This window comes from Rhyacophila brunnea, unplaced genomic scaffold (genome assembly GCF_057557595.1).
Source record: "Rhyacophila brunnea isolate RB1 unplaced genomic scaffold, BYU_Rbru_1.0 scaffold_23, whole genome shotgun sequence".
NCBI lineage: Eukaryota > Metazoa > Arthropoda > Insecta > Trichoptera > Rhyacophilidae > Rhyacophila > Rhyacophila brunnea.
Genome location: NW_028232893.1, coordinates 26,226,321 through 26,252,263, shown reverse-complemented (window position 1 = coordinate 26,252,263; position 25,943 = coordinate 26,226,321). Strand labels below are relative to the sequence as shown.

The window sequence follows — 25,943 nt, the reverse complement described above, 5'->3', positions numbered from 1 at the left end:
CATTGCAAAATAATTTCGTCCCGATTCAGTCAGGGTGGCGCGTTGACAGCCCTGTCCGAGCCGCCAAACAAGGAGGACTATTAAGTCATCCGGGCAAATAAATGAATGGCCGCACAATTTTATTTTACATTATTATTTCGAGCGCGCCACTGCGTTCCCGGGTTGATGGCGGTCCAGATGCCCGGTTTTATCTCGGACATTTTCTAAATAATATCAAATTAATACGAGTAGATCCCGAACGAGGAAGCGCGCGTCTCGGCGGGAACTATATTGTATATTTCGCGGGCGTTTTGAATTTCGAACTGTTCTGACGTGACTCGAATAATTGTGACAGTAGATAATTAATTGCCCATTTAAAAAAATAAATGATTTGAGTAGTTTTCGAACATGCAACTCAAGTTGGAGTGAAGTGAACCATTTTGCGAACATTTTCAAAAATGGAATTGTCTTTGACATAAACACGATCGTCATTTATTTATTAGTGAAAAATATGGTTGCTTTAAAAAGTCTCTAAGATAAAAAAATGTGTGATAATAATTAATCGAAAGTGAATTAGAAATTGGTTTGTTGTGTTATGTGTTGACCCCTGGGCAGGGGTTAAATTAAAATATGTCATATAAGCAGTGATTGCTATAATATGGAAAATATAAATATATAGCAGGCTTATTACACTGTTGACTGGTATAAATTTGCTTTAATTTGTTATCGGCATCGTGACATTGTGATTGTGAAAAATGGTAGAATATTATGTGTATGCTTAGGTTAGTCATTATTATTGTTTGCTTTTCTAAATAGGTTTTTATCGGAAACCATAGATAATTTAATAATAAATAATTACTGAGTAGTTGACAAATGAATTGACGTTCGTATTGGAAAGTTTTATTTATTTTTATATTTGCGCAGTCTTTATACCTATTCCCAACAAAGTTACGTGAGAATTTGCAAAAACTTTTCTCCTTCAAAAATTTCGTGATATTGATGTAAATTTTGGTTAGATGTTTACTTGGTGGTTATCATTAGGTAAATAAATAATGTCAGAAACACACCAATTTTTGAAAAATATTTAATCTGGACAGGACTTGAACCTGCATCCATCGGTTGATGTTTTTTATCAGTTAAGTAACCGGTGCAACACCGATTGGTATTAAAAAATCTCGAAATATATATTATGACTGTGATAGGCAACCTTTTTATCGGTAGGGCTAATTTATCCATTTTATAAAAAGTCGTGGGTATATCGTAGACCTGTACTGAAATATTACTTTTATTATATACTGTAGAGTCTAGACCACAGAACAGATTAATAAATAGAATTCAGATATGCTATACCCCATACATTACATTTTGAAGCAGGGGTTTGAATGTATGAGTGTCATACGACAATGAAACACAAATTATAGACGTGGAATAGTGTATATTGCAACCTTCAATTACACCAATATTAAATGAGCGTCAGTGCATAAACCGGGAGCAGTTGTCAGAATGAAAGACATGCTTAAAACGATGTATTCTCGACACGTGTTTAACTTTATCCCATATTCTTCCACACTACAGATCGGATGTCTGTTACTCCACACCCGTTAGGTATTTCGGTTCCCATTAATTCTGTGTTCCCTGGTCTGGACATACCTATTATTATTTTTATATTTTTTCATGTATACTAGATACTCCGGTTATTTTCAATTACGTATATATTTACAAGACAGATTGGACGCACATTTATCGTTACATGCACCGTGAACAATCTACAGCGAGTGCAATGCAGTACATACACTATGTATAGGTAATATCTATGGTATCTGTTGTGTAATGCTAAGTAAAATAGTGTCTGGTCGTAGTTTTTAAACATCATAATCCCCCCCCACCCCTCACCATTTCTTTTAAAGCACATATCAGACATTGATTATCGATAGACAAAATACCGAATCGACGGGATGCTAAAGATCAAAACATTTTTCCATAATCACTTGGAAATTAAACTGAATAATCGCTTACCTCGCATGTTGACGTCTAGTTTACTGGTTAAAGTTAAAAATAATGGTGACATAATAATTTTCTTAAAATTCACCTGACTCAAAGCTATGGCGCAGCGCTCGAAATGGAAAAGTTCACGAACCGGAGCGCTCAACAATTGTCTGAAGATATTTACATAGTTATCAAATTTTATGTGTACTTCATAAAAATAAATGTGCCATATTATTTTCTATTATATGGTCTATCTAGCTCAGACGGTCAAAATATTTTTTCCACGAGACGGAACGATAATTTTATCGATGTCACGACCCGGAACGGCGCTCCGGTGCGCTCGGGTCCATTTCGAGCCCTGCTATGGCGTGCTTTAACAGCTGTTTGAAGAAGTGCAATGTGAAGTGAAAATGAATGGGCGAAAACATTGTCTTAAAAAAACTAGTCAAAGTAATTATTAGAATATGCAATAAATAGCATGTCAGGTTGTGCATCGCTGATCTATGTCATTTTAACATTATATTATAGATCCTGTGTAAGTGAATATTTAATTTTTGAATGCAGTTCGAATTAATTAGATACACGATACATTAATAATTATTGCAGTTTGATCGGATTATTTTTTATTCCGTTGAGTTCAATGTGAAAGAATATATGTTTTTTTTTTAAACTAGGTCATTGTTTTTGTGTAGGTATTGGTTATTTTTTGGGACGATAATTTTGTGATGTTCAAGTAAAATTATACATGTCGAAAATATTAACTTTACAAGATAAATAATTGTCCCCGTTGAATGGAATCATTAAAAAAATAAAACTAACTTTCAAGTCAGTAAAATAGTATAAGCTAATGTATTCTCAATTTGAAAATAGTTGTATACTAAGTTTAAAATTTACCAATGACTTACTTCTAAATACAAATTTTCTCGCAAAAATGCTATCACATGGGTTTTAAATCACATTATCAAAAAAAAAATCGAGATAAAAATAGTTTAACCCGTACATTACGTTGGTAGATATGTATAATACTCTTCTTAGGTAGAAAGTGAGAAGAGGCTTATTATTACAAATATTTATGCCCTGGATCTTCATGCGAAATTTACACGGAAATAAGTCTCAAATCGCCACTTTTTTCTTGGTAGGTAACCAAATGTTTCGGGCAACTTTGTACGGGAATTTATATGTTTATGTGCGAATTTTACAAATTCAGAGACGTTGATTCGACTCGCCCCCTTTCTCATGTATGCATACAGTATTATTGTTTATTTGGCATATATGTATAACCATTTAAAAATATATACAATACTTATTATTCGTATCTACTTGAGATTTCAGATTTGAAAATATCACAAGAAACGTAATTAATTACATAATTTTATTAATTAAAACAAAACATAATATGTGGCCCATAATCCACTTAGTTTAATAATAATAAGGGCCGGTTTCTTCCGTTTCAGAGAGACATTGTCAATTTTAAAGGCATAATTGAAGGGTTGAAAGTCTATACTCTATAGGGTCTAAGTGCCAAAAAAATCTATAAAAAGTTTTTTACTTCAATACAATCTATATGCCAAGCCTAATGATATTATGAAGGGTCTAAGTTCCTAACTCTACCATTTTTGTCACACAAATACATCGAAATATGGGCGCAGTCTATGTACCCCTACATACCCCTCTACATTGAACGTTTCAATATTGTCCATGTTTAAATATTTTATTCTTCCTTCGTTTTTTCGTTACCGGTAGAGAAATTTTGCGGTGTGTCTATCTTACATATCCGGCCAACCCACTACGCCGGGCCCCCAGGTTAGAGCCCTGTCAGCCCCCCTTTGTGGGGGACATGCGCGTGATAGTTTTACTTGTGATTTGAGGACTCAATAATAATATTTTCAAATGAATATTGAACTAATTAGACAGTTTTAATTGCAAAATATTCCTATATCGATAATACTTTCATGCCAATATTTTTTATTGTAGGTGAGTATTTTTGTTTTAAATGTGGCTGCTAACTATGTGTGTTTGTCGGTACCTACCTAATAAATATTTTTGCAAAGCAGGAAGGATGTGGTATTTATTATGCTTGATTAACGATTATATTTCTTTGTTAGGTGTCCAAAATGTATGCAAACAAATAAATAATTTAAATTAATTAACATTGACGTCATACCATTATAGTGTAGATGTCGGCAACCATAGACATGCTTATCAGGCAACACTAATAAAATAACGCACGGGTGAAATACGCGCGCGAAAAATTTTACCATTTAAAATATAGGTGTATTCTGTAGCACCATGATAAATTTGCCATATTAATCTTCAATATATTTTATTGTCACTACTAGTGACTCGTGAGTGCGCGCACACCTACCAAAAGGTGTCCGCACACATGTTTTCATCCCCGCACAGTCCTCACATAAAAATAAGATCACGCCACGTCGATGAAACGCTTGAGGTTGTGCCGTACTCTCTGACGCATTCGGAACGCTCACGATCTCCAGTGTTTGTAACGCGATCGTTCCAATGTAACCCTAAGATTCTGTAGAGACATCGATTCTCAAAGCTGAAAAGTCGAGACCTCTGAAGTGTGGCAAGATGCCATATCTTACAGTCATACAGGAGCACAGGTCGCACGCACGCGTTAAACAAACGATATTTGGTCCTCACAGAATACAGCCGTGACGTCCAAGCTGGCTAAATATAGACCCAGCCACACCCATGTGGATTCCAAGTTTACAAGAAAGACTGCCATCATTGGCAACGGTTGCACCTTAGTAATTGAACCTGGTCACTACCTCAATAGGCAGACCGGAAACCCTTATACATTAATAGCTTGAAAACTCGTAAATTTTGTTCTACCGGTAACGTTCTTTTTGGATTTAACCGTTCCTTTGCCTTCAGCTTCTTGAAGCATTCTATACGTCAAAGGGAAGTCTTTTTGATGACCTAAGGCCTAAGCCATGACAGATAACGACAGTTATCGGCATTCACCAATTATTTAAATTAGAGTTTCGTTAGAAGTAAACTTTTGTCGTTAGAACAGAGAAAAATTCCACAACCTACCGGGTAGATACCGTTATAGTATCTTGTGGTATAGAAAAGGTTAAGATAAATATTATTATAAGTACTTGTTATCTGGTACAAATAATATAGTGACATGGTTTAATAATGGATATGTGCCAATTAATCGAAATCCAGATAAGCCGAAATCCTAAAACACCAAAATCCCGACGAGTCAGCAGCAAATAAACATTATTGCAAAATGGTGTTATTTCATTTTTATCGTTATAAACGATTTTTACAACCTTTTACTTTATATGTATATATCTAGAATATTTAGTTTATATTCTGAATATAATCGCATGTAGAAAATAAACAAAATAATTTATGAGTATATAAAGGTCAACAGATAATACAGTACAGTGCATACGAGCAAAGTTAACATCATGTTAATCTTTGTAATATTATAGGAACCGACCAGATTCTCTGCAGTCTATAGCGTTTTCGGAAGTTTGATATGTCTGGATTATGATTAAGATTTAATTAATGAGCATGCATGAACAAACTTCGATATAATTTAATACACCGATGTGTCTCATGTATTTCGTCACTCGCTTCTAACTTGTTGGATGGGAAAATAATACTTAATTAAACATTGTATCACAAATTAGTGATCACAAATGTGTATAGGTTCGCTCTTCGGTAAGCAACGTTGCCAACTTAGCGTTTTTTACCAGATCTAGAATTTTTCTGCCTTACTTGCGTAGCTTGTAAAAACGCATCTAGCCTATGGCATTTTTATTAGCGTCTTTTTTTGCATTCAACAGATTCAAGTGTGCTGAAAATAAACCCGGTAATATTTAGTTTATTTAATCAGATATTTAATGAAGGTAAGTCGGTACTTTAGAAATAAAATAATACACTGAAACAGTAGGAGGATTCTTGGCGTTATTGTGATATAATGGTATCAGATAATATTATAATATTTAATGTGTGCTTTTTCCTAGCGTTTTTCCTGCCAACTAGCTTGTTTTCGTACCCTGTCTGGGATGTTTTTGTCAACGACAGTAGTTGTCAACACTGTCTGTATGTATTGCTACATTTTTATCAACTGGCCAAAGCCTTTGCGACCAGGAATTTTACTCTCCAATTTGCGTGTCGTAACTTTCTACATGCAAATATAATCGCGAGCTACCTATTTACCAAATTTATATAATAAATATTATAATTATTGTGATGCAAGTATTTAATGCGCAAACAGGGAACACAGAATTAATGGGAACTGAAATACCTAACGGGTGTGGAGTAACAGCCAACAAATCTCGAGTGTGAAAGAATATGGGATAAACTTAAACACGTGTCAAAAATACAAGCTTTAATTCGTTCTGACAACTGCTTTCTGTTTATTCACTGACGACCATTCAATATTGGTGTATTTGAAGGTTGCAACAAATCCTTTGCACGTCTATATTTTGTGTTTCATTTTCGTAAGACACTCATACATTCAAAACCCTGCTTCAAAATGTTGCGTATTGGGGTATAGCCTATCGGAATTCTATTTATTAATCTGTTCTGTGTGCGCGAACATCCAATTGATACTTTTCTTACCGTGTCATTTTATGTATTTTGAAAAGATTTAAATAAACATACATCGCATTTATATATTATGGTTTTGTTCAGGGAACTCAGAAATAATGGGAACTGAAATACCCAACGGGTAAGGCGATAGCAGGTAACCGTCTCGAGTAAGGAAGAATCCGGGTTAAACTTACACACGTGTCAAGAATACGTTGTACGTCTAATACTGAAAACTGCTCTCGGTTTATGTATTTACGCTCATTTTATGTTGGTGTATAACACACACTATTGCACGTGCATAATGCGTGCTTCATTTTCGTAGGACACTCACACATTCAAAAGCCTGCTTCACCATGCGGCGTATTGAATATAGCCTATCGGTATTCTATTTATTATCTGTTCTGTGGTGACAACAGTAGTGGCTTTCCAGGCGGTCACTTCATCTGAAAATACCAACTCCTGACTAAAAAAATATTGCTATAGATAGGTGTTCAAAAATGGTAAATTTTTGTCATTACCTTGGGTCTCCACGTACCTACATAGCAGTGGCGAAGGCTCCATACTAAGAGATTATTTAAAGCTTACCTTCTATTTTCAAGTATTTAATTTAAATAAATAAATATCTATATTGTCTAGAATTAGGTAATATAATAAAAATATTGAGTGTCATCTATCGTCAGAATTTAGAAGTAGAGCGTTTAATTTAGTTAAGTTTCGAATCAAAAATAAATGACGGAAGGTCAAGACGTGAGTGTTATCGGTATTCTATTTATTATCTGTTCTGTGGTTTTGTTACTACATAATATATAGTGGAACAACTTAATCTTGAAATTGCGCAGACTGCGATTTCTTCTACTACGCATGAATTACAATATAGAGTAAATTTAATTATATCCGACTGCTCTTACATTAAGCCTATTGCATCGTATTCTCTCGCTCGGCGTCGTTCTAACTACGTCTTATTTTCTGTCAAAACTATCGAACTTCATGATTATGTGGGATATGTTTTGTAGATGTTGATAAATATCCTTTTTTCAACTGACAAAACCCATAACGTTTTCAATTTATTCAGAAAAATGGGATATATTTAAGTATAAATGGTTGTAAATAATTTGTTTGAAAAGTGATTACGATTTTTGTTTGGAAATTATTGACCAACATTAAATATTGATTTTGATAAGCATTAAAGCCATACCAATGATAATACTATTAAGTAGATATATTGTTTTTTAGTGCAAGGCGATCTGTTTATTGGCCATACTTGATGCCGACATCGTATATAAATTTGAATTCAATTTTCAAATTTAGAACAGTTGGATAAACTGTACTTATCGAGCTTTTGTTGCAGGGCGCTTTTACCCTGGCTTGGTAATAACTACATATCGTCGCCCCAAAAGCAAAAGAGCACTTGTGCATAAATTGAGTTTTGAGAATAACGCATTTAAGTGTTTTTGGAGTGAAAAAAAATCCTGGGGAGGTTATTACTTAATATTTTGAAATCAAATTTGGAACACATGTGACTTAATTACTCAAGATTGAAATGCAATTTTTATTGTTTTTATAATTTGTCAATTTTTGATTTTTAAGAGGTTTTAAGTCACATGTTACCCTTTTCCTATATGCATTTATGAATAGCTTTATCTTCATCTTTTGATTTGCGAGCATTCACTTTACGCTTATTGTGATCTTCCAAAATATTTATTTGGGCCTCTTTGTTTGCTGCCAACATGTTTTTAAATTTTTCACAAATTTCATTTTCCCTTTTTCTGCAACGAAATTATTTTTTTTGTACAAAGGCCCTTACTCACTTTTAAATAATTACACTTGTTACCTTTTTCCTTTATTATTTTTGTAAACATTACACATATTTCCTAAGATCGTGTATATGTTACCCTTTTCCTATACATTAAATGAAGATCAGTTTACAAATACACAAGTAACCTTTATTTTCTTTGCTCAATTGTGAATTCATGGGTTTTACTTCACAAATGCCATTTTGCCCATAAAAAAACTACGAAGAAAACTGCATTCATAACTCAAAACCGTCAAAATTGCACATGTGCCCTTTTGCTTTTGTGGCGACGATATAATTATTATTATACTGGACATATATTTTATGTAATACGTGAGTTTAGTCATACGGTAATGTCAGATCACTCATATCATTTCATTCGATGGGAGTACGAATTAATAATGTGTTTTAAAAAAAGTTAATTACTGACTCACTGTCCCCAGAAGTGGTCAGTTGACATCATGCCCCCGAGAATAAATAAAATTTAATATAATGAATGCTATGTACATTCAGTGTGTACATTTTATTGCGTATACAACATTAGGGTGCTCACAAACGTTTAAGTATAACAAATCTAATTTCATATATATGTGCATCTATTCAATTCAATTCAATTCAATTCATTTATTTTACATATTGTGGACATTAAAAATTATAAGTTTAAGACGTTCACAACATGACATTTAGAAACAACGAAATATTATTAAAACAATATTAGGTACATAACAAAAGAGATAGATCAGTATTGAGTTATTCTACAGTATAAATGTGTAAATACAAAAAAAATATATAGGTACAAGGAAGTACACCGGATGAGTTAAGCAGACCCTATTTTAATAATTTATAAAATAACGTCCACCTATTCTCATCCTCACATAGATGGAATATATCAACATCCGAAGCGATTTGGTTGAACAGAGTTATTGCCCTCCCAATTGGCATCACCAATGGCAGGTTAGTTCTGCTCCTCGGGAGAACAAACAACTGATGCTCCCGATTTCTAAGATAGTTATCAGGGACACACAAGTCAATACTACCAAGAATGGCAGAGTTCTCATTCACACCACGTATAAGTCGAAAAAAATACGTGGCCAAATATTGATATCTTCTAGCACTTAAACTACAGTATGTAAGCATACCTATTATGTTATGTCCACAATGTTTTGTATTCCTAAATAAATAAATAAATAAATAAAGGAGTCTCAAAAATTTCTTTTGAACTCGCTCCATCATAAGGTCATATTTCAACTGATGCGGGGCCCAAACAATCGACCCACTCTCAAGCCGGCTTCTCACTAAGGAATTATAAAGAATTTTTAATACAGTAACATCTGAAAAGACCCGTGAAGTACGCAAGACGAAGCCCACCATTTGTAGCGCCTTTTTACAAATGATAGCAATATGACCACTAAATGACAGCCCACTGTCAAACGTAATGCCAAGATCCATTACAGATGCTATTCGCGAAAGAACTCTGCCATGCATCGAATATTGGAAAAATAATAGCGAGGCTCTGGTAAACGATAAAATATTGCATTTTTCAATATTGAAGTCCAGTTTGTTACGCCTGCCCCAATCTAATATATTATCTATATCAAATTGGAGTTGACGACAATCGTCCAAGGTGACAACTTCCATGAAGAGTTTCAGGTCATCAGCGAACAACAAAAATATAGCATTTTTAATGACCATTGCTATGTCATTTATAAAAATCGTAAACAGCAATGGCCCCAAGTTTGAGTCCTGAGGGACACCAAAAAATGTATTGAACGTCTGTGACTTGATAGACGCCATACGATACGTATTGTTGACGATTCCTAAAATAGCTCCGAATAACTTCAGGAAACGATCGGACAATCCAATTAGTTGGAGTTTTTCCAACAGGATGTCGTGATCGACTCTGTCAAACGCTTTTGAGAAGTCATTGTAGGAACAGTCAACCTGATGGTCTCTATCTAGTGCTGACGACACATAATCTACAAATACCATCAGGTTAGTTTCCGTTGATCGGCCAACTCTAAATCCATGCTGCTCATTCATTATAAATGACTCAATTTTTGGATAAATCATGTTATGCATGATCATCTCAAGAACTTTTGCGGGTGCCGAGAGAATAGCCACCGGCCTGTAGTTCTCCACTGATGACTCGGTACCACTCTTATGGATTGGGGTAACCTTTGACATCTTCCACAATTCGGGAAAGATACCCGTCTCCATCACAAGATTAAATATATATGAAAGCGGGCCTTTGGCAAAGTCAATACACCCCTTTAAAAAAAATGTTGGGAGATTATCCGGTCCAAAGATCGAATGTTCTTTAGCTTTTTAATGAATCTAAACACAATAGCATTATCAATCGGAAGGATACCAATAGATTGGGCACCGCGTGATGGTTTTCTTGACGTTGAGGCAGATTCGGACTGCTACTTGCGTAGGCAGACCTAAAGTGACCGGCAAATGCCTCTGCCACTCCAGATCCGGTCACCTCTTCGCCTTTCTAACTCATTGAATTGGCAAACCCACCATCCCTTCTTAAAGATTTAACATAGTCCCGAAACGATTTAGAATTTTCGCGGATGCAATTTTCTACCGTTTCTATATGCGCTCGATAGACCAGTCGAACAGCTTGCCGCACTCTTGAGCGATAAAGACTAAACATTTCATAGACTTGCTGCTGCTTAGTCTTCCAAGTTCTATTGTAATAATGTTTGACCTCAATGTCTCCGACAATTTCCCGAGAAAACCACCTCGGGTATCGCCTTCCACCACGACATGGCAACTTCCTTGTAAAATACTGGTCAAAAATATTATAAATAACGTTGTAAAAGTGCTGTACCGCGTCATTTACGTCACAAATTTCATACAACTCACTCCAATCTACCTCACCCATTAATGAGTAAAGTAAATCGAAGTTGCCCCCTTCAAACTTCCACCCCCTCTGCAGATTGGTTTTGTGTGAGGGAATGTTAGTCCTCTGAAGGAGAGTTGGACGAAACTCGTGTCATCGATACACGATACAATCAGGTCAAATATTAGCATTTGCGTACGATATTCACATCACAAACCGAAATGAAAATAACATGAACAACCGACTCATAATAAATTCGTTGTAAAATTGGGGTACGCTGGTAAAATATAATATTATGTATTACTAATTGTGATTTTTTACCATGCTGGAGTCTCAAAATCAGTTTCCACTTGGCGTCTTCAAGAAGTATCCAATTAAGTTACAGGATTAAATTGAACTCCTTACGTTATGGAATCATAATTGGTGTTAATTATAAACAATAATAATACTACTTAGTATTTTTTAGTATTATGTAGTACTTATTTTTCTTGTTTATAATTATTAATTACTCATGATCTATTATTAGGTTTTGACGATTTATAATACGCTTATCGAGTGTTTTATTAATTGATAAGATAGAGGGTGTTTCACAAACACTATTCATAATTTGTTTGTTATATATTTTTATTGTGACCCTTGACTTTATAGGTAGGTAATGGAGTTTTTATCTACTTTATTGTATTGCTTTGTTATATAAGTTAGAGTTAATAGTATGCGCTGTCAGTGTTTATTTGTCTTTTGGTGAGTGTACACAGTGTGTGAAGATGCCGAAAGGCGAAACCCGGGTGGCTGAAAACGACTCAAATAGAATAGTACAAAACTTAAATCCAGTAGAATATTAATATTGTGTTTGGTCGGACCCGACCGTAAAATAAGTACCTTTTATCAATAACTATCCTTGAATCGAAATCATATCAAGTTTCCTGCGATTCCCCGTAAACTAAAATCAGCCTAGTTTCTCAATACATATTATATTATTCATGAAAAAAAATCGTTGGATAAGCATTGGTAACCCTGGTTTGAACGTACATACATTCATAGAACCATTAGGCATTTTGTTATCTCCAATAAATGCATTTAAAGTTCAAGAATAGGTTCCTTTCACAGCGCCACTGACTCTTGCACTTACTTCCACCATAATCTTTATCTCCACTACCAGTGGCGTAGTCAGACAGTACCTACTATATTCCGCATTATTTAAACACAAAAACCGGTAATTAAAAAAGTAATTGAACATACATAATTATGAAAACACTTCTGAGAAAATATATTATTTTATTACCAATGGAAAAAAAATCTCGGGTATCGCGCCCACGCACATTGACCACAATGCTAAAGGAGTCACACTTAATTACGACAGATTTTAAGTAATGGCTTTTAATATTCACTGAAGCGCTTTCTAAATTGAGCTATTATTGGCGATCGGCTTTTGTATTTTAGATCAATAATATTAATGATATTTTAGGCTCGCCATCCTTGTTCTATGTCTTCGAAACAATATTTTGATTTTATGTTATATCAACATTTGTTCCTACTGTTATTTCATATTTTTGTCATTAATCATCTAAATATAACGACGCACGAAATTAAACCAAAGATGACAATTATAAACAAAGCTTTATAACTGCCAGCTTCAATGCGCCAACGCAGACTTTATTTATTTATTTCTATAGCTAACAAACAATTCAACCACGTTAAACACTTTGAGGAACTGCTATCGTGTGCTGTAATACAAAAAAATCATAAATCAGCTCATTTTGATTATGAAATCATTTCATTCTATGTGGTGTGCTACCCACAAAGGGCCTAAGACGTTGATAAATATCTGCGATCCTAACCGTAGGTACAGGATACAATATCGTCCCATATAAAATCTAAATTAATACTAAATTTAATACTTTTGTAGAATAGATTAATGACTTCTAATAAAATTATGTAAAAATCACTCTAATTGCAATGCCAGTTATATTTAACATATTATGTATTTTAAAAATTAATAGCCGTCTGGCTGTATATGTAAATGTATACGTGTTAGCAGAATAGGATAGTAACGATGCATAAAAATAACACCAATTTATAAATTGGCCCCCTATTTATCATGATGATGAGCATACTCGGGCGGATTCAGTATTACATTTATGTACGTTACGGTTACGTGTAAATTGTACGTATGGCTTTTGGCCGTATCACTGTTCACTACGTCGTACCAGAAACAGATGGCCGTATATCATCGAGATCAAAAAATGACGCATTGTTACTATCTAGGTAATGTTCTATTTTTAAAAATTCAATATGAACGTTAATTATATATAATATATAAATAAAAGCACCTTATTGCTAACTTACTTTTTTACTTTTGAATTAATCAGAATTTTATATAAATATATGATTATATTAATACTTAACTACATATTTTCTTTTGGCTTTCCATTGTATTCTGGAGGTTTTTATTACGTATTTTTAAGCGTTACTAATAAAAGCGCAATACTATACGGCTATCTATATTCGATACAACAGTTCACGGTGAACTGTGGTACGTTGAACTGCATGTGTATACATTTCCGATTACGGTTTGTTACGATCGATGGCACCTTCATTTTTTAGTCCATTTGATACGTTAATGCCAAGCTGTATTTAAAGGTTCAAGTAGACTATAATGACGATCCGGCACATATATTATGCTAAGAGCGATTTAGTGTCTATGATCAAATCTATGCCATTTCGACATATTATACATACATATTGTATGACAGCTAATATGACATCGTATTTACACATTGTGAAACAGGACGCCAACATAAGAAACGGGTTTTTCGGCATTTATATGACCGATCGTCGTAGAGTTTATTTGAGCCATTACTTTCAAGAACTGTCATGGGTAAATTTTTAGCACTGCACCACTGTATGCATGTTCGCCATTGCACTATAAGTTGTGTCGTTGCATCACTGCTCGAATAGGAAGGACTTTCTCGCGTGTTTGTGAAAGTCTATTAATGAGAATATTACTCCATGAAAGTAAATATCTACTTGCCATCGAGTAGGTACCTACAACTTGTGTACTTTATTTTGGTTTATAGACGGGTCGTATGCATTGCAACGTAAAGTAATAGAACGGGATGCTATTCAGTGGCTAGTTTAAGGAGTTCGAGGCACTGACTGATTTTGAACCACAACCACGATAAAAATAAAATAAAAACCATAAATTCCGACTACTCTAGTATAAATATTTATACTTATATTTATTTCTATATTATCATTAAATTTATGTTTTAATTGATTTTTTTTAATCTAATAACAAATCATACATTTTTGCCAAAGAAAAGACTGTAATTTAAAGGAATTAATGAAATTATAAATAAAAAAAATATTACAATTTCAGAAAAATAACTATTAATCATATTATGGGAATTGTATTTCCTCTTCTGAATGCACAGTTTTTTGATATTGGTAATATTTTACTTTCTTTGTTTTTTTCGCCAGTCATATTGTGACCGTCTTGAATTTACATTTTGTAAAGTTTCCTATAAGTATGTAAAATTTATATATTTTGTAGTTGAAAAAAGTATTTTTTGAGTTTCAATTATAAAATCTTATCAACGAAACCATTATAAACATTAACCACATAAGCGTGAAGTTCGATAGTTTTGACAGAAAATATGACGTAGTTAGAGCTTGTCTAGATGACGTCGCGATACGCCGCAAGTGTATGTGGACAGCTCAATGAGGTCACATGTACCTGGAATGCGAGCGAGTTTTTACGCGCAAGTCACATCGCGCCGTCTGGACAAGGCCCGAGCAAGAGAAAACGATGCAATAGGCTTCATGTAAGAGCAGTTGTAAATAATAACGGTGACAATAATTAAATTTACCCTATGTAATTCGTGCGCACTAGAAGAAATCGCAATCTGCGCAAATTCAAGGTTAAGTTGTTTCACTATAACTACTGAAGTTTTACTATTTTTACCACGTTTTTATTAGCTCGTATTCTTGTTTGTCCGGTACAGATTTTTTCTTGTGCAGTACAAGTTTTTTCTTGTTTGTCCAAGATTTTTAATTAACTTCCCGACTAGCTATAAATTTGAAACTTTTAGAATATATCAGAACACGACGACAATGCATTCTTTTAATACTTTTGGCCATCTTTGAGCAGAATTGAATTCATATTCAGTTAATTCTGTTTTGTATGTTTCGGAAAAAATCGTTAAAAGTAATATTTTTTACTACTCACTATTATTGGTTGCTAAGTGGATCCTAGCAACTAAATTATTAATATATACGTGCGTTACTATGGAAATCAATATGGAATGTCAAAATGACATTTCTGTATTCTATAATATTTATTCAGTATTTCTATTAAGTACCATAAAAAGTTTTTATTAATACATAGAATTGTCAAGTTTATAAATGATTCAACATAAAATTTAAAAACGTGGTATATAAAAAGTTCTTTTTATCTTGTAATTATTTTGTGTGTAGCTTTCGTTGGAATAAATTAAATTTATTCATATTAAGTAAGTAAGTACTTATATCTGTATATTTATTGGTGTCGTACAACACAAAATATCATCATTTTTTGTGTAATTCCAGGATTAAAATTTATTTCCTTAAAATGTTACAAAATAAATACGCAAATAAAAAATATATTTGTACAAGAATGTCTGTTGACGTTTACACATACTAGTAATCTACCTGTAGACTGTATGTAGGGACATTTACGTGTATATGTTGCAATGTTATTTTATTATTTAAATTTGTTTATGATTAATATTTTTATAAGTAACTAAATTCTACTGTTAAAAGTGAATTACTTGCGGTTTCTCAAAATACCGCCCATATTAAAGTCAATCACAAAATGCCTCAGTGTGCGATAGCAATTTCAACTGACAATACCAGAACCGTAAATAAATTATTTTACCCAATATTATTTGTTATAAAGGCGCCGATTTTTGAATAATATAATTATGTTATAATAATATAACAGTTAATATATTATAACTATGAATAAATGTTCTGATCCACCATTCACAGTGTTGCGATAAGGGGCTTCTCGATAATAGCTTGACCGCGGCCCACATCCTCTGTTTCCGTCCCGCTTTTTTGTTATCACTGAAACAATGGCCTGTTGTCCCATCATCACTCAGCCAGACCAGAGCTGGATGACAGACGCACTCTCCAAGAGACTCGTAACGAAAGATACAGGACCTCCGCAAATTCAGTCAGACGTCAGTGCGTGGCTAACCGATATACGGTACTCAGTTCACGATTATGACGAAAGAAGCTCAGCAGAAGTGTTGAAAGCAAAAGGAAGCGTAGTTGTGAAAAGAAACTCTCAGATCTCAAGTGATGTGACCAAGTTTATAGAAGATAAGTTAATCAAGAATGGAAGTGAGCTCTTGAAGAATGAAGAAGGTGACGAGTTTTCTAACGCGTTTGATGCCATTTTGAATAATCTCGGTGAGGAAATTTGTAAACTTGATACGTATCAGGACAGGCATTTTCCGGATGCGGCTGTCAGTGTGCAGGATTTCAGCGGTCTCGACGATTCTTTTATGGAGATATTCGATGATTGTCTGCAATGTATCAGAGCTTCTTCACCCTCTCCGGAGAGAAAAACTAACGCCTCATATGAGAAGATGAAGAAAAATAATATGGAGTTGAATCGAAATCTCAGTTTACCGCTTGTTAATAAAAATGCAAGTTTTGGTAATATCTCTACGTTGTCAGACGAAGTTTTTATTAATTCTAGAACTCCAAGCAGAGATGGTTCAAAAGCTAATGTGAATATGGAGTTAAATAAGAATGAAGAAGAAATTATTGTGAGACGTGAGCAAAGTTCACACGTGCCTTACAGGCATACTAGTTTTGATATAAATAGAATATTTGATAAGGGTCAGGGTGCACCAGTTCCGCCGAGGCGTAAATACCGACAGACTAACCCTTTCCCTTCAGAACATTCGCCTACATTGGACTCTAGACCTCTGTCAAAAATTGAAATTCTTCGCGCTAAATTTGATAAAAAAGTTACGGGCGATGCGCCACAGATGCAGATAAAAAATGGAAGTTACAGCGATAGTGGAAATAATTCGTCGAACTCTACCAGTGATTATTCTGATTATCAGAATTTATGGAACTGTAGTTCTGGCGGCCGGAAGCCCCCTATCAGTCCCGCCGTTAAGACATTTAAAGAAAACTACGGCTCGGAAAACGCGATAAGATATGACAGCCTGAGAGACATATCTAATTCGCCGTTTGATATCAGCAGTGAGAAGATGGTGCAAGCACACTGCAAACGGTCGCGGTCGGGCAGTGCTAAAACAGAGAGCGAGACCGAGTCTACATCACGGTTGTTATCTGTTCCGCTCGAAGGACTCCACGGCGCGAGGCACTCCTTCGACGGAAGGAAGCCACCGGAGGTGGTGGCAATAAGGCTGTCGGAGAGGGACATGGTCAAATGTACCTCCGAGTGCGATATGTCAGACGAATGCCATCGCGCTCTGCACAGAGCCGCCGGCGACACCTCCGATCACCATTACGTCAACAGTTGCAATGTTTACAAAGATTCTTTCGGTAAACAACACAGTTACTCGACAGTGCCACGGGTGGATAAAAAAATCACGCAAATCGATAACTGTGACGTTGTTTCACTACCGGATAACATTGAAAAATTCGACAGTGACAGTAATATAAACGTTGAACCAAAAATGGGTAAAGCTTATGAAAACAGAACCGAAAGGCGCGGTACAAATAATTCAAATACTTCATGTGAAAGTGACTTAAATTTAAATGCGAGTGATTTAAAAGACAGCGCGCTGGAGTGTTGTGACGAATGGATTTCTGATACTGCGAGTGCTTGTGGTACGGATCTCCTGAACGCGAATGCCGCGGATGAGGTCTGGAGTAGCGTGGAGATTATTAGTGATGCAGACTCTCTCAAGACTCCTCCGTGGGGGAGATGGAGGACCCAGAGTAATTCTACGGCCGGTACCTCTGAGAGTCCCGTATATGAGAATCTGAGAGATGTGAGGGCTGCTGTCAGGCAAAGGCCTCCGCCGCCGGACGTTGCAGCTTGGAAGGCTGCCTTATTGGATCCTTATTGCAACGAAGACGAAGAGGATGAGGTTTGAAAATTATATTTTTATAACTGAAGAGATTGAGCTTATAATACTCGTACATAAATACATAAAACGAAGGAGCAATCAATATTATTTATTAAAAAAATGTTCCCGTAAATGTCTTTAATAGCGCAATTTTATAAAGTAGCCAAAATAGGTACTGTGCGACTTTTAAAAAACCGTATGTCGTTGTACTAGGAAATAAAAATATTGTCAGTGTTGTCCTTATGCGTCAGAAAAATACCCTAATGTGAAATATTTAAATAATGGGACATTCAATTTAGTAAATAATATAACATTATTAATTATACAAGGAACTATAAGATGTTATACTGTTTCGTATGCTTCTTTTGACAAATTGTGACATTTTGTGACCCATTTCACATTGGTTTTTATCAATCAAACTTTTCAATGTTGTGGGGGTAGCTAGTTCACATTTTTGACAAGCAGTCTTATTAAACTAGTAATATACTATTTTTATATACTGTGAGGGCTTATGAATTCAACAATGAATTAATTTTATAAAATAAAGACAGCCAATTATTGATGTTTTCATTATGTATATTCTAATGATTTGAACATATAGTAGGCCAATGCAATAAAATTATGTTATTCCTCATTTAAATCACGGGGAAATTGTAGGTTAGATTTGATTTTGGGCTTAGTGCTTATTACTTAAGTGGTTTTAACCTCAAATGAAAATGTTAACGTCTCAAATACTTAGTGTGTTTTCAACCAGAGATTATGACGTATAATAATGTCTGATATTTTTCATTGTTTAATTATTTAAATATTCATTATATCAGAATAACCGATAGTGTCTTCAGTTGACACGCATTTCATCGGCTTGTATTATGTATATCAGTGGCGAAGAGTGGAGGTAGGCTGTTAAGGTCAGCTATAAATAGTGCACACTAACTTTGTCAGTCATACGTATTTGTTTTCATTGAAATAAGACTACATTTTACAGATGGTGTTGGTTAGGTTTTAAAATTCAATTAAACCCTGCGAAACCAAGCCACATAATACATAATAGTCAAAAAATACTCGCCTATCTATAAAATATCTAAAATTATGCAATTAAATCGCATACAACTTTGGATATTTTATAGATAGAATAATATTTATCATCTCTTATAGTTTGGTTTAGGCAGGGTTTAATGAATTAAAAAAAGAACCAACGATTGTGTAATATGTATTCTTAATCCAACATGAATGAAAAAGTGTGCACAATTTTTCGTATCGCCCAAAGTATACCAAAACTATATTATGGTTTGGTTTAGGCTGAGTTTAATTGATTTTTAACAACTAACCAACACATCTATAAATTTTAGTCTTAGCTTAATAAAAACAAATACGTATGACTGACAAAGTTTAGTGTGCACTATTTATAGCGGATCTTAAAAGCCTACCTCCACCCTTTGCAACTGATGTACTTACAATAATAACACAAAAATATAATTGCTTTATTTTAAACTGTAGGTACTTTTAGATATTGAGTGAAAAGATAATCAATAACTAGTTATTTATTAAACATTTTAATCTTATATTTTCCTGATAGCTAATCGTGTTTATCTAGCAGCTAGCTGATACCGATATTACCTACTAATAATGAAATTTATTTAAAATGATTGTTATCGGCAATTTTAGGCTTATCATTATAACTGTACTAATATTTTGATAAAAAAATGATAAGTAATTGACACATAATAATATACCGAATGGTTGAATTTTTTCAATATTCCGTTTCGTATAAAATTTCTTCAACCGGTCATGATATCGAATAATCCTTTCTGGGATTAATCATTAATTGAATTATAAACGGAAATTTTTGGGTTGATTATATTTTTTTTTTTGTTAAACTGTAACATTTCATTGTGCATTGCTAAGTTCATTTAAACTAAATAAAAAATAAACACATTTATTTAAAAAAAATCAACGCTTTAACATTGAAATGAGAATTCATGGAAACATTAATTCAATTTGCATAGGTAATTTTGGCAAAATTCATGAATTCAAGAATGAAAACCTAACCTAACCTAACAAATAATCCAGTGTATTGGCTATATTCAAAATTTGTTTGCTGCTGGCTTCCTGTTAAGTGTAAACCGACAAGAACCGTGTTTTATTAAGCATGAATTTTATGTCAGTACTATACGACCCAAAGAGGTTGGACGGTCTTTAATATACGGCCATATATTTCAAAAACAAAGTGCACGGTGAAGTGTGATACGGCGAACTGCATACGTACAAGTTTCTGGACATGATGTTCGAACAAGGTATTTAGAGTTGTTTCCCCATAGAGCTATGGTATCGATTTGTAAAACTAAAGAAAGCAAACAGCTTCTCAACCGTAGCTTCACTGTGGATTAAAACTATGCATGAACTGATACAGTAATAATAATTTTTGAAGTTATACTTCTTTTGCGCGTTTGGGAAATTGGATCAGAGTGTATTTTTGGCGTGTGACATGTAACACATAATTATTTTTTTCACACGAAAAAAAACGCACTCGATTGGATTTGAACCACCGATTGTTCGGTTATCAGCCGAACGCACTACCTTTACGCCACAATATGATACTGCAATCGTGATGATTATACAGTATAATATTATAGTTTAGAATTATTCCGTTGCCTAAGCAGCGTATTTATTATTGTCGGCCATTTGCAATTCATTACGTAAACAAACGATTAAACGTCAGAGTGACAGTTGGTACTTTAAAAATAAAAACAACGAGAAACCATTATATAACTTAGTAATATAAGTTAAAGTGTATAGAAATAAACCAACGGCGTTCCAATAAGCGGTCCTCTTTCTTGAGTGTGTAATTTAACACGATAATTAAGAGCTAGTCAAAGAATCTAGTTTATCACAAGTTTTGTTTTTGTTTTGTTACGCCAAAGAACTTCTAACGCGCATACAACGATTTTTTTTTACTCATCGTTTACCCCACTCAGTGACGTGCATTCTTCGCCACCGATACACGCCTGGTTAATATAGGAATTTCATTAAATAACGCATTGCATACATTGCCGATAACATAGCTACGTTATTATTATTTTATTTTAAACCTAGCTGAACGAATGGTTCACCGGATGTTGCCTGCAATAAGTAATTGCTGATTATTTAATGATTCTATTGAATCATTATTTGAATTTTGAATATTGCTGTGAGATTATTATATCACGCTATGAATAATAAACAGGTTCCCAATAATATTGCTGTTATTTATGTATCATAATTTTTATTGTGCACGCGTAAAAATAGGAATTAGTATTGTTGAGAGACAGTCATTTTCGACCATTATTTTGAATGCAAAATAATGTTTTTATCAATGGCGTGCGGTGTATTTCAATAATGGGCATGTTTTTCAAACGCATATCGGCACTGTAAATTGCCGTAGGTACCTCTCAATTTTTACCAAAGTGACAATTTGATGGCAATGGACTTATTGCATTCTCTTACACGAACTAGCCAAGAATCGTAAATCCCAAAAAAATATTTCATATCAAAATAATTCAAAACTATTTTTTAAGCCATTTGTTGTCAAAAAATATTCCAGCCAAATGCTGTAACCATCTCTAAACGTAAGCCACATGGCACGTACAGAGTAATCCACTAAATTTGTAATAAAATAATAAATAAATATTATATAAAATAATAAGTAAATCCAATGCCATTTCCTGAACAATTTGATATCTTTTGAGGGTTACGCTACTTGGCCTGTACAGTGACGATCATATAATATATTTAAATCACAAGGGCTATTTTCCGATAATTTTATGGAACCACTTCCGTTGTTTCGATTTAATTGAAAATGCCATGAGACGAAACCGATCTTGGAGATATACTACCACAGAACAGATTGGTGAGTTAGAAATGAGAAACCCAATTGCCATAGACCAGATTTTGTTTATGACTTAATTACGTTCATGCAATGAAACACAATAAATACAAAGCCCGCGCAATGTCGTCAAATTATATCCAATATTAAAGGCATGTTTCGTTATGTATGTTCAATAATATATTATATCATTTTCATCCTAGAGCCGGAGTGCAAGGTTATGAAATGGCAACTCTACCTTCTTATACTTAACAACACACAGAAGGTAACTTATTTCCCTAATTTTTGTATTCCCTGGGTTATAATATAAGTTATGAAAATGGGACTTAAAATAAAACAAAAAATGAAAGTTATCGCAAAAGTAAGTCTGTTATTCATCATAAAATATGCTCCCGATCAACCCCTGGAATAAACATTGACGAATCCATAGACAATATTTTTTAATATAACGTTTTTTCCTCAAAAATGACTTTAAAAAGTACACAGTATTTTTATATAAAACATTCTTTCAACTGATAAGGACATGTAAGTATATTGTATTGAATTGTTGGCTAAGGAAAACCGAATACAGTTATTTCCATAATGGACACATTTTAGCCAGAAGTTACATTCTATCGTACCTACGGTAATGACAATTTTATCGGTAGAAAATGATATATTAATTTAATAATAATTACATGTTGCGTAGCCATTGCGAATTAGCGATGATGTCGGTAAAATAAAATATTATTCGGACAGCAGTGATAATATCACTGTTGAAAGTGATAGAACGTGTACAGAAGCTAGTTAGAGAGTTTTTTTTAAATGTTTATTTAACTAATTAATCATTTGTCTTAATAATCTATATTATGAGTGTGTTTCGTAACTTTGTTCGTTTAATTAATGTAACAGATAAAACTGATGTGTTCATGGTTGGTGGATTAATATCATTAGTGTTTTCATTTACAAACTTTGTGTTTCACAGTGTTTATAACTACGATATAATAATCATTTATAATAATTATGCTACAAAGTTTAAACATAATATATTTTTAATCAATCGTTAAATCTTGTTATCAACATTACTGTCAGTTCGTAATGCAAATGAGAAATCGATTGTAGTGTTTGTCTTAAAATAATATAACAGTTTCTTGATAATAATTCATTGCAAAACTTGCCGTGTCTGGTTTTAAATGGCTACTTGGTGTCACTCCAGGAATTACTAAAGACAACAGCGTTTCTTTAAATTAAACCTATACGGTGTCATTGAAATTGAATTTTATGTATGTCATACTTTACATGAAAGCATGTGTTCCATACTTCAGCTGTTACTTTAAGGCTTTATTATGTTGGTTACTCGAGACCGGCTCCGTGTGGTAAATGTATCTTGGATGATTCGGCGCCGGGACGACTGGGCGCAACGCGATCGAATCAAATTCGAAAATAAATAGACGTTCGCGAATTATAGATACAGTCCTACAAACTTATCTAAAGAACGGTCAAAAATGAAACTACTAACTACCATATGGACGCCATTTTGAAAACGTCATTCGAATGTCAGATATGGTCCAGTTGCGAGTCTTGGGTAGTTTTCGACAGTGGCTCCCACATTCATTATTTAGATAAGTTTGTAGGTCTGTATACCTATATATTTAATATTATCATTTAATACTTGGTGAGAATTTAAATATGCACACGTAGATAATGATTATTTAATTGTGCATATGTTCAAGTTCCAACGAGAGGAGAGTTCTGTTATTTATATATATATAGCCTCAGGCATGATAATTCTCAATCCGCAATAAAAAACATTATGTTAAGAACAAAATGAATTAAAACCACTAAGTAGTAGATAGAGACTGATTAAAATTCCTCGTCTACTATCTGCACAATATCGTAACGAATGTCTATTTATTTCATTCGTTAGTGCAGCACCCAGTTGTCCGATTCCCGTGGGAAATAAACTGCTAGTCGTAGGGCTAAGACACATGACACTGCAGCTCGAGTGCAGAATTATTAGTAACAGTGTTACAATCTCAAATTGTTTTTTTTTGTTTTTTGTTTTAACCCAATTGAAGATTATATTCAAACGCATTTGGAATCAGGCCCCCTATGTTAGAACTTGCGAGTGTCAGCTGCCCGGTCGACATGACGTCATATGACATCATTGTGACGTACTACCGGAGTGATAATAGCATTCGAGAAAATAACGCTACTCAGACAGGGGCGCTATTCATTGTCACCATACACATATAGGTGTTTCATCATATTAATATCTATGGTGAGCACTGTGCGCTGGGCGGAATGCCTCGAGCGTGTATTGGCTGACGTCACAATTACGTCATGTCGTCTGGTGCCACACGAGTCGATAGTTAGGAAATCGCGGTGCAGGTAAGACGCACTCGAACTGCAGTGCAGTGAGCTTTAGCCCTTATCCATTCTTAAAGACCCTCGGAAGCTAGATTCGCTTTCCAAATGTACAATTAGTCTTCTTCATGCGAATGGGTCAAAACTACGGTTGTCACCTTAGCTTTTCTGGATTTAAGCCTTGTTATATTTCAGCCTTTTTCGTATCGTGGATTCCTATGAAAAACTTCTCAAAGTTTTCAATACGTATATATACATAAATATCAGTGGCCAAGGGTGGAGGTAGGCTTTTACGATCCGCCATCAATAGTGCACATTAACCCTTTTCAGTCAAATGTATATGTTTTTATTGAAATAAGACTACAATTTAAATATGGTATTGGTTGGGTTTTAAAAATCAATTATACCCTGTCTTAACCAAACCATAATAGTATTGGTATATTTTAGGCGATATGACAAAATTGTGCACATTTTTTCATTCTTACTTATTTGTTTTCGTTAGATTAAGAATACGTATTACACAAATTGTTGGTTCATTTTTTTAATTCATCAAGCTATGCCTAAATCTTACTATAAATAGATAAAAAATATTATTCTATCTATAAAATATCCAAATTCATGTATGATTCAATTGCATAATTTTAGATATTTTATAGATATTTTTTGACTATTATCTATTATGGCTTGGTTTTCGCAGGGTTTAATTGAATTTTAAAACCTAACCAACACCATCTGTAAAATGTAGTCGTATTTCAATGAAAACAAGTATGTATAACTAACAAAGTTTAGTGTGCACTATATATGGCGGATCTTAATAGCTTACCTCCACTCTTCGCCACTGTTAAAATATATACATCGGTTCAATCATTTAAAAATGATTATTCATGCCAGAAGTGAAGGTAGCGAATTTCACCGTTACAATCACGGAACAGCGATTATAAATTATATGTGTGTACCTACGGGATAATTAATATTTAACTTCACAGTGAACAAAAGTAAAATAATATAAATGTCGTTATTACAGTGGTACGTTAAAACAGTTGAAGTTATAATTATTATTAAGTTATAACTTGTAACTCAAGATATGGAGTCATTGTTTCAATATAAACGGTTTTCGGAGGGTGTTGTATCAATCACGTGGACACCAGCAGATGTAAGTTTATTGTCTACTGTTTTTAATTAATACATATGTCTATGTTACGCCGAATGTGCGAAATTGACTATTACATGAAATGGGGAAAATTTTGCCTAAATCATGAAAAATGCAAGCCAGTTGATTTATTCATGAATTAGACAAAATATCTGCCAAGTGCGTGAATTCGGCAGTAATTTTTCTGCCTAGTTCATGCATTGGGCAAATTAGATAGTAGCGCTACGGTGGTGTTTTTTGCATCGAAACCAAATGTCTCAAATGATCATGCATTGGTCAAAATAGATGGTCGCGCTCCGGTGGTGTTTTTT

General features: G+C 34.0%; 1 protein-coding gene across 4 annotated transcripts in view; it reads left to right on the top strand.

The window, feature by feature from the left end:
* Window positions 1–25,943, top strand: part of LOC147069768 (rho GTPase-activating protein 15-like) — a 198,042-nt gene that overhangs the window by 78,292 nt on the left and 93,807 nt on the right. For 2 of the 4 annotated variants that reach the window (XM_085950520.1, XM_085950519.1), the window contains exons 1-2: window positions 158–681; window positions 16,114–18,295. The exons of the other annotated variants lie outside the window; for them this stretch is intronic. In XM_085950520.1, coding sequence (XP_085806646.1) covers window positions 16,292–18,295 — 2,004 coding nt within the window. In that variant the 5' untranslated portion in view covers window positions 158–681; window positions 16,114–16,291. Of the gene's footprint in view, window positions 1–157; window positions 682–16,113; window positions 18,296–25,943 lie in introns of those variants that run through there. 4 annotated transcript variants of the gene reach the window in all.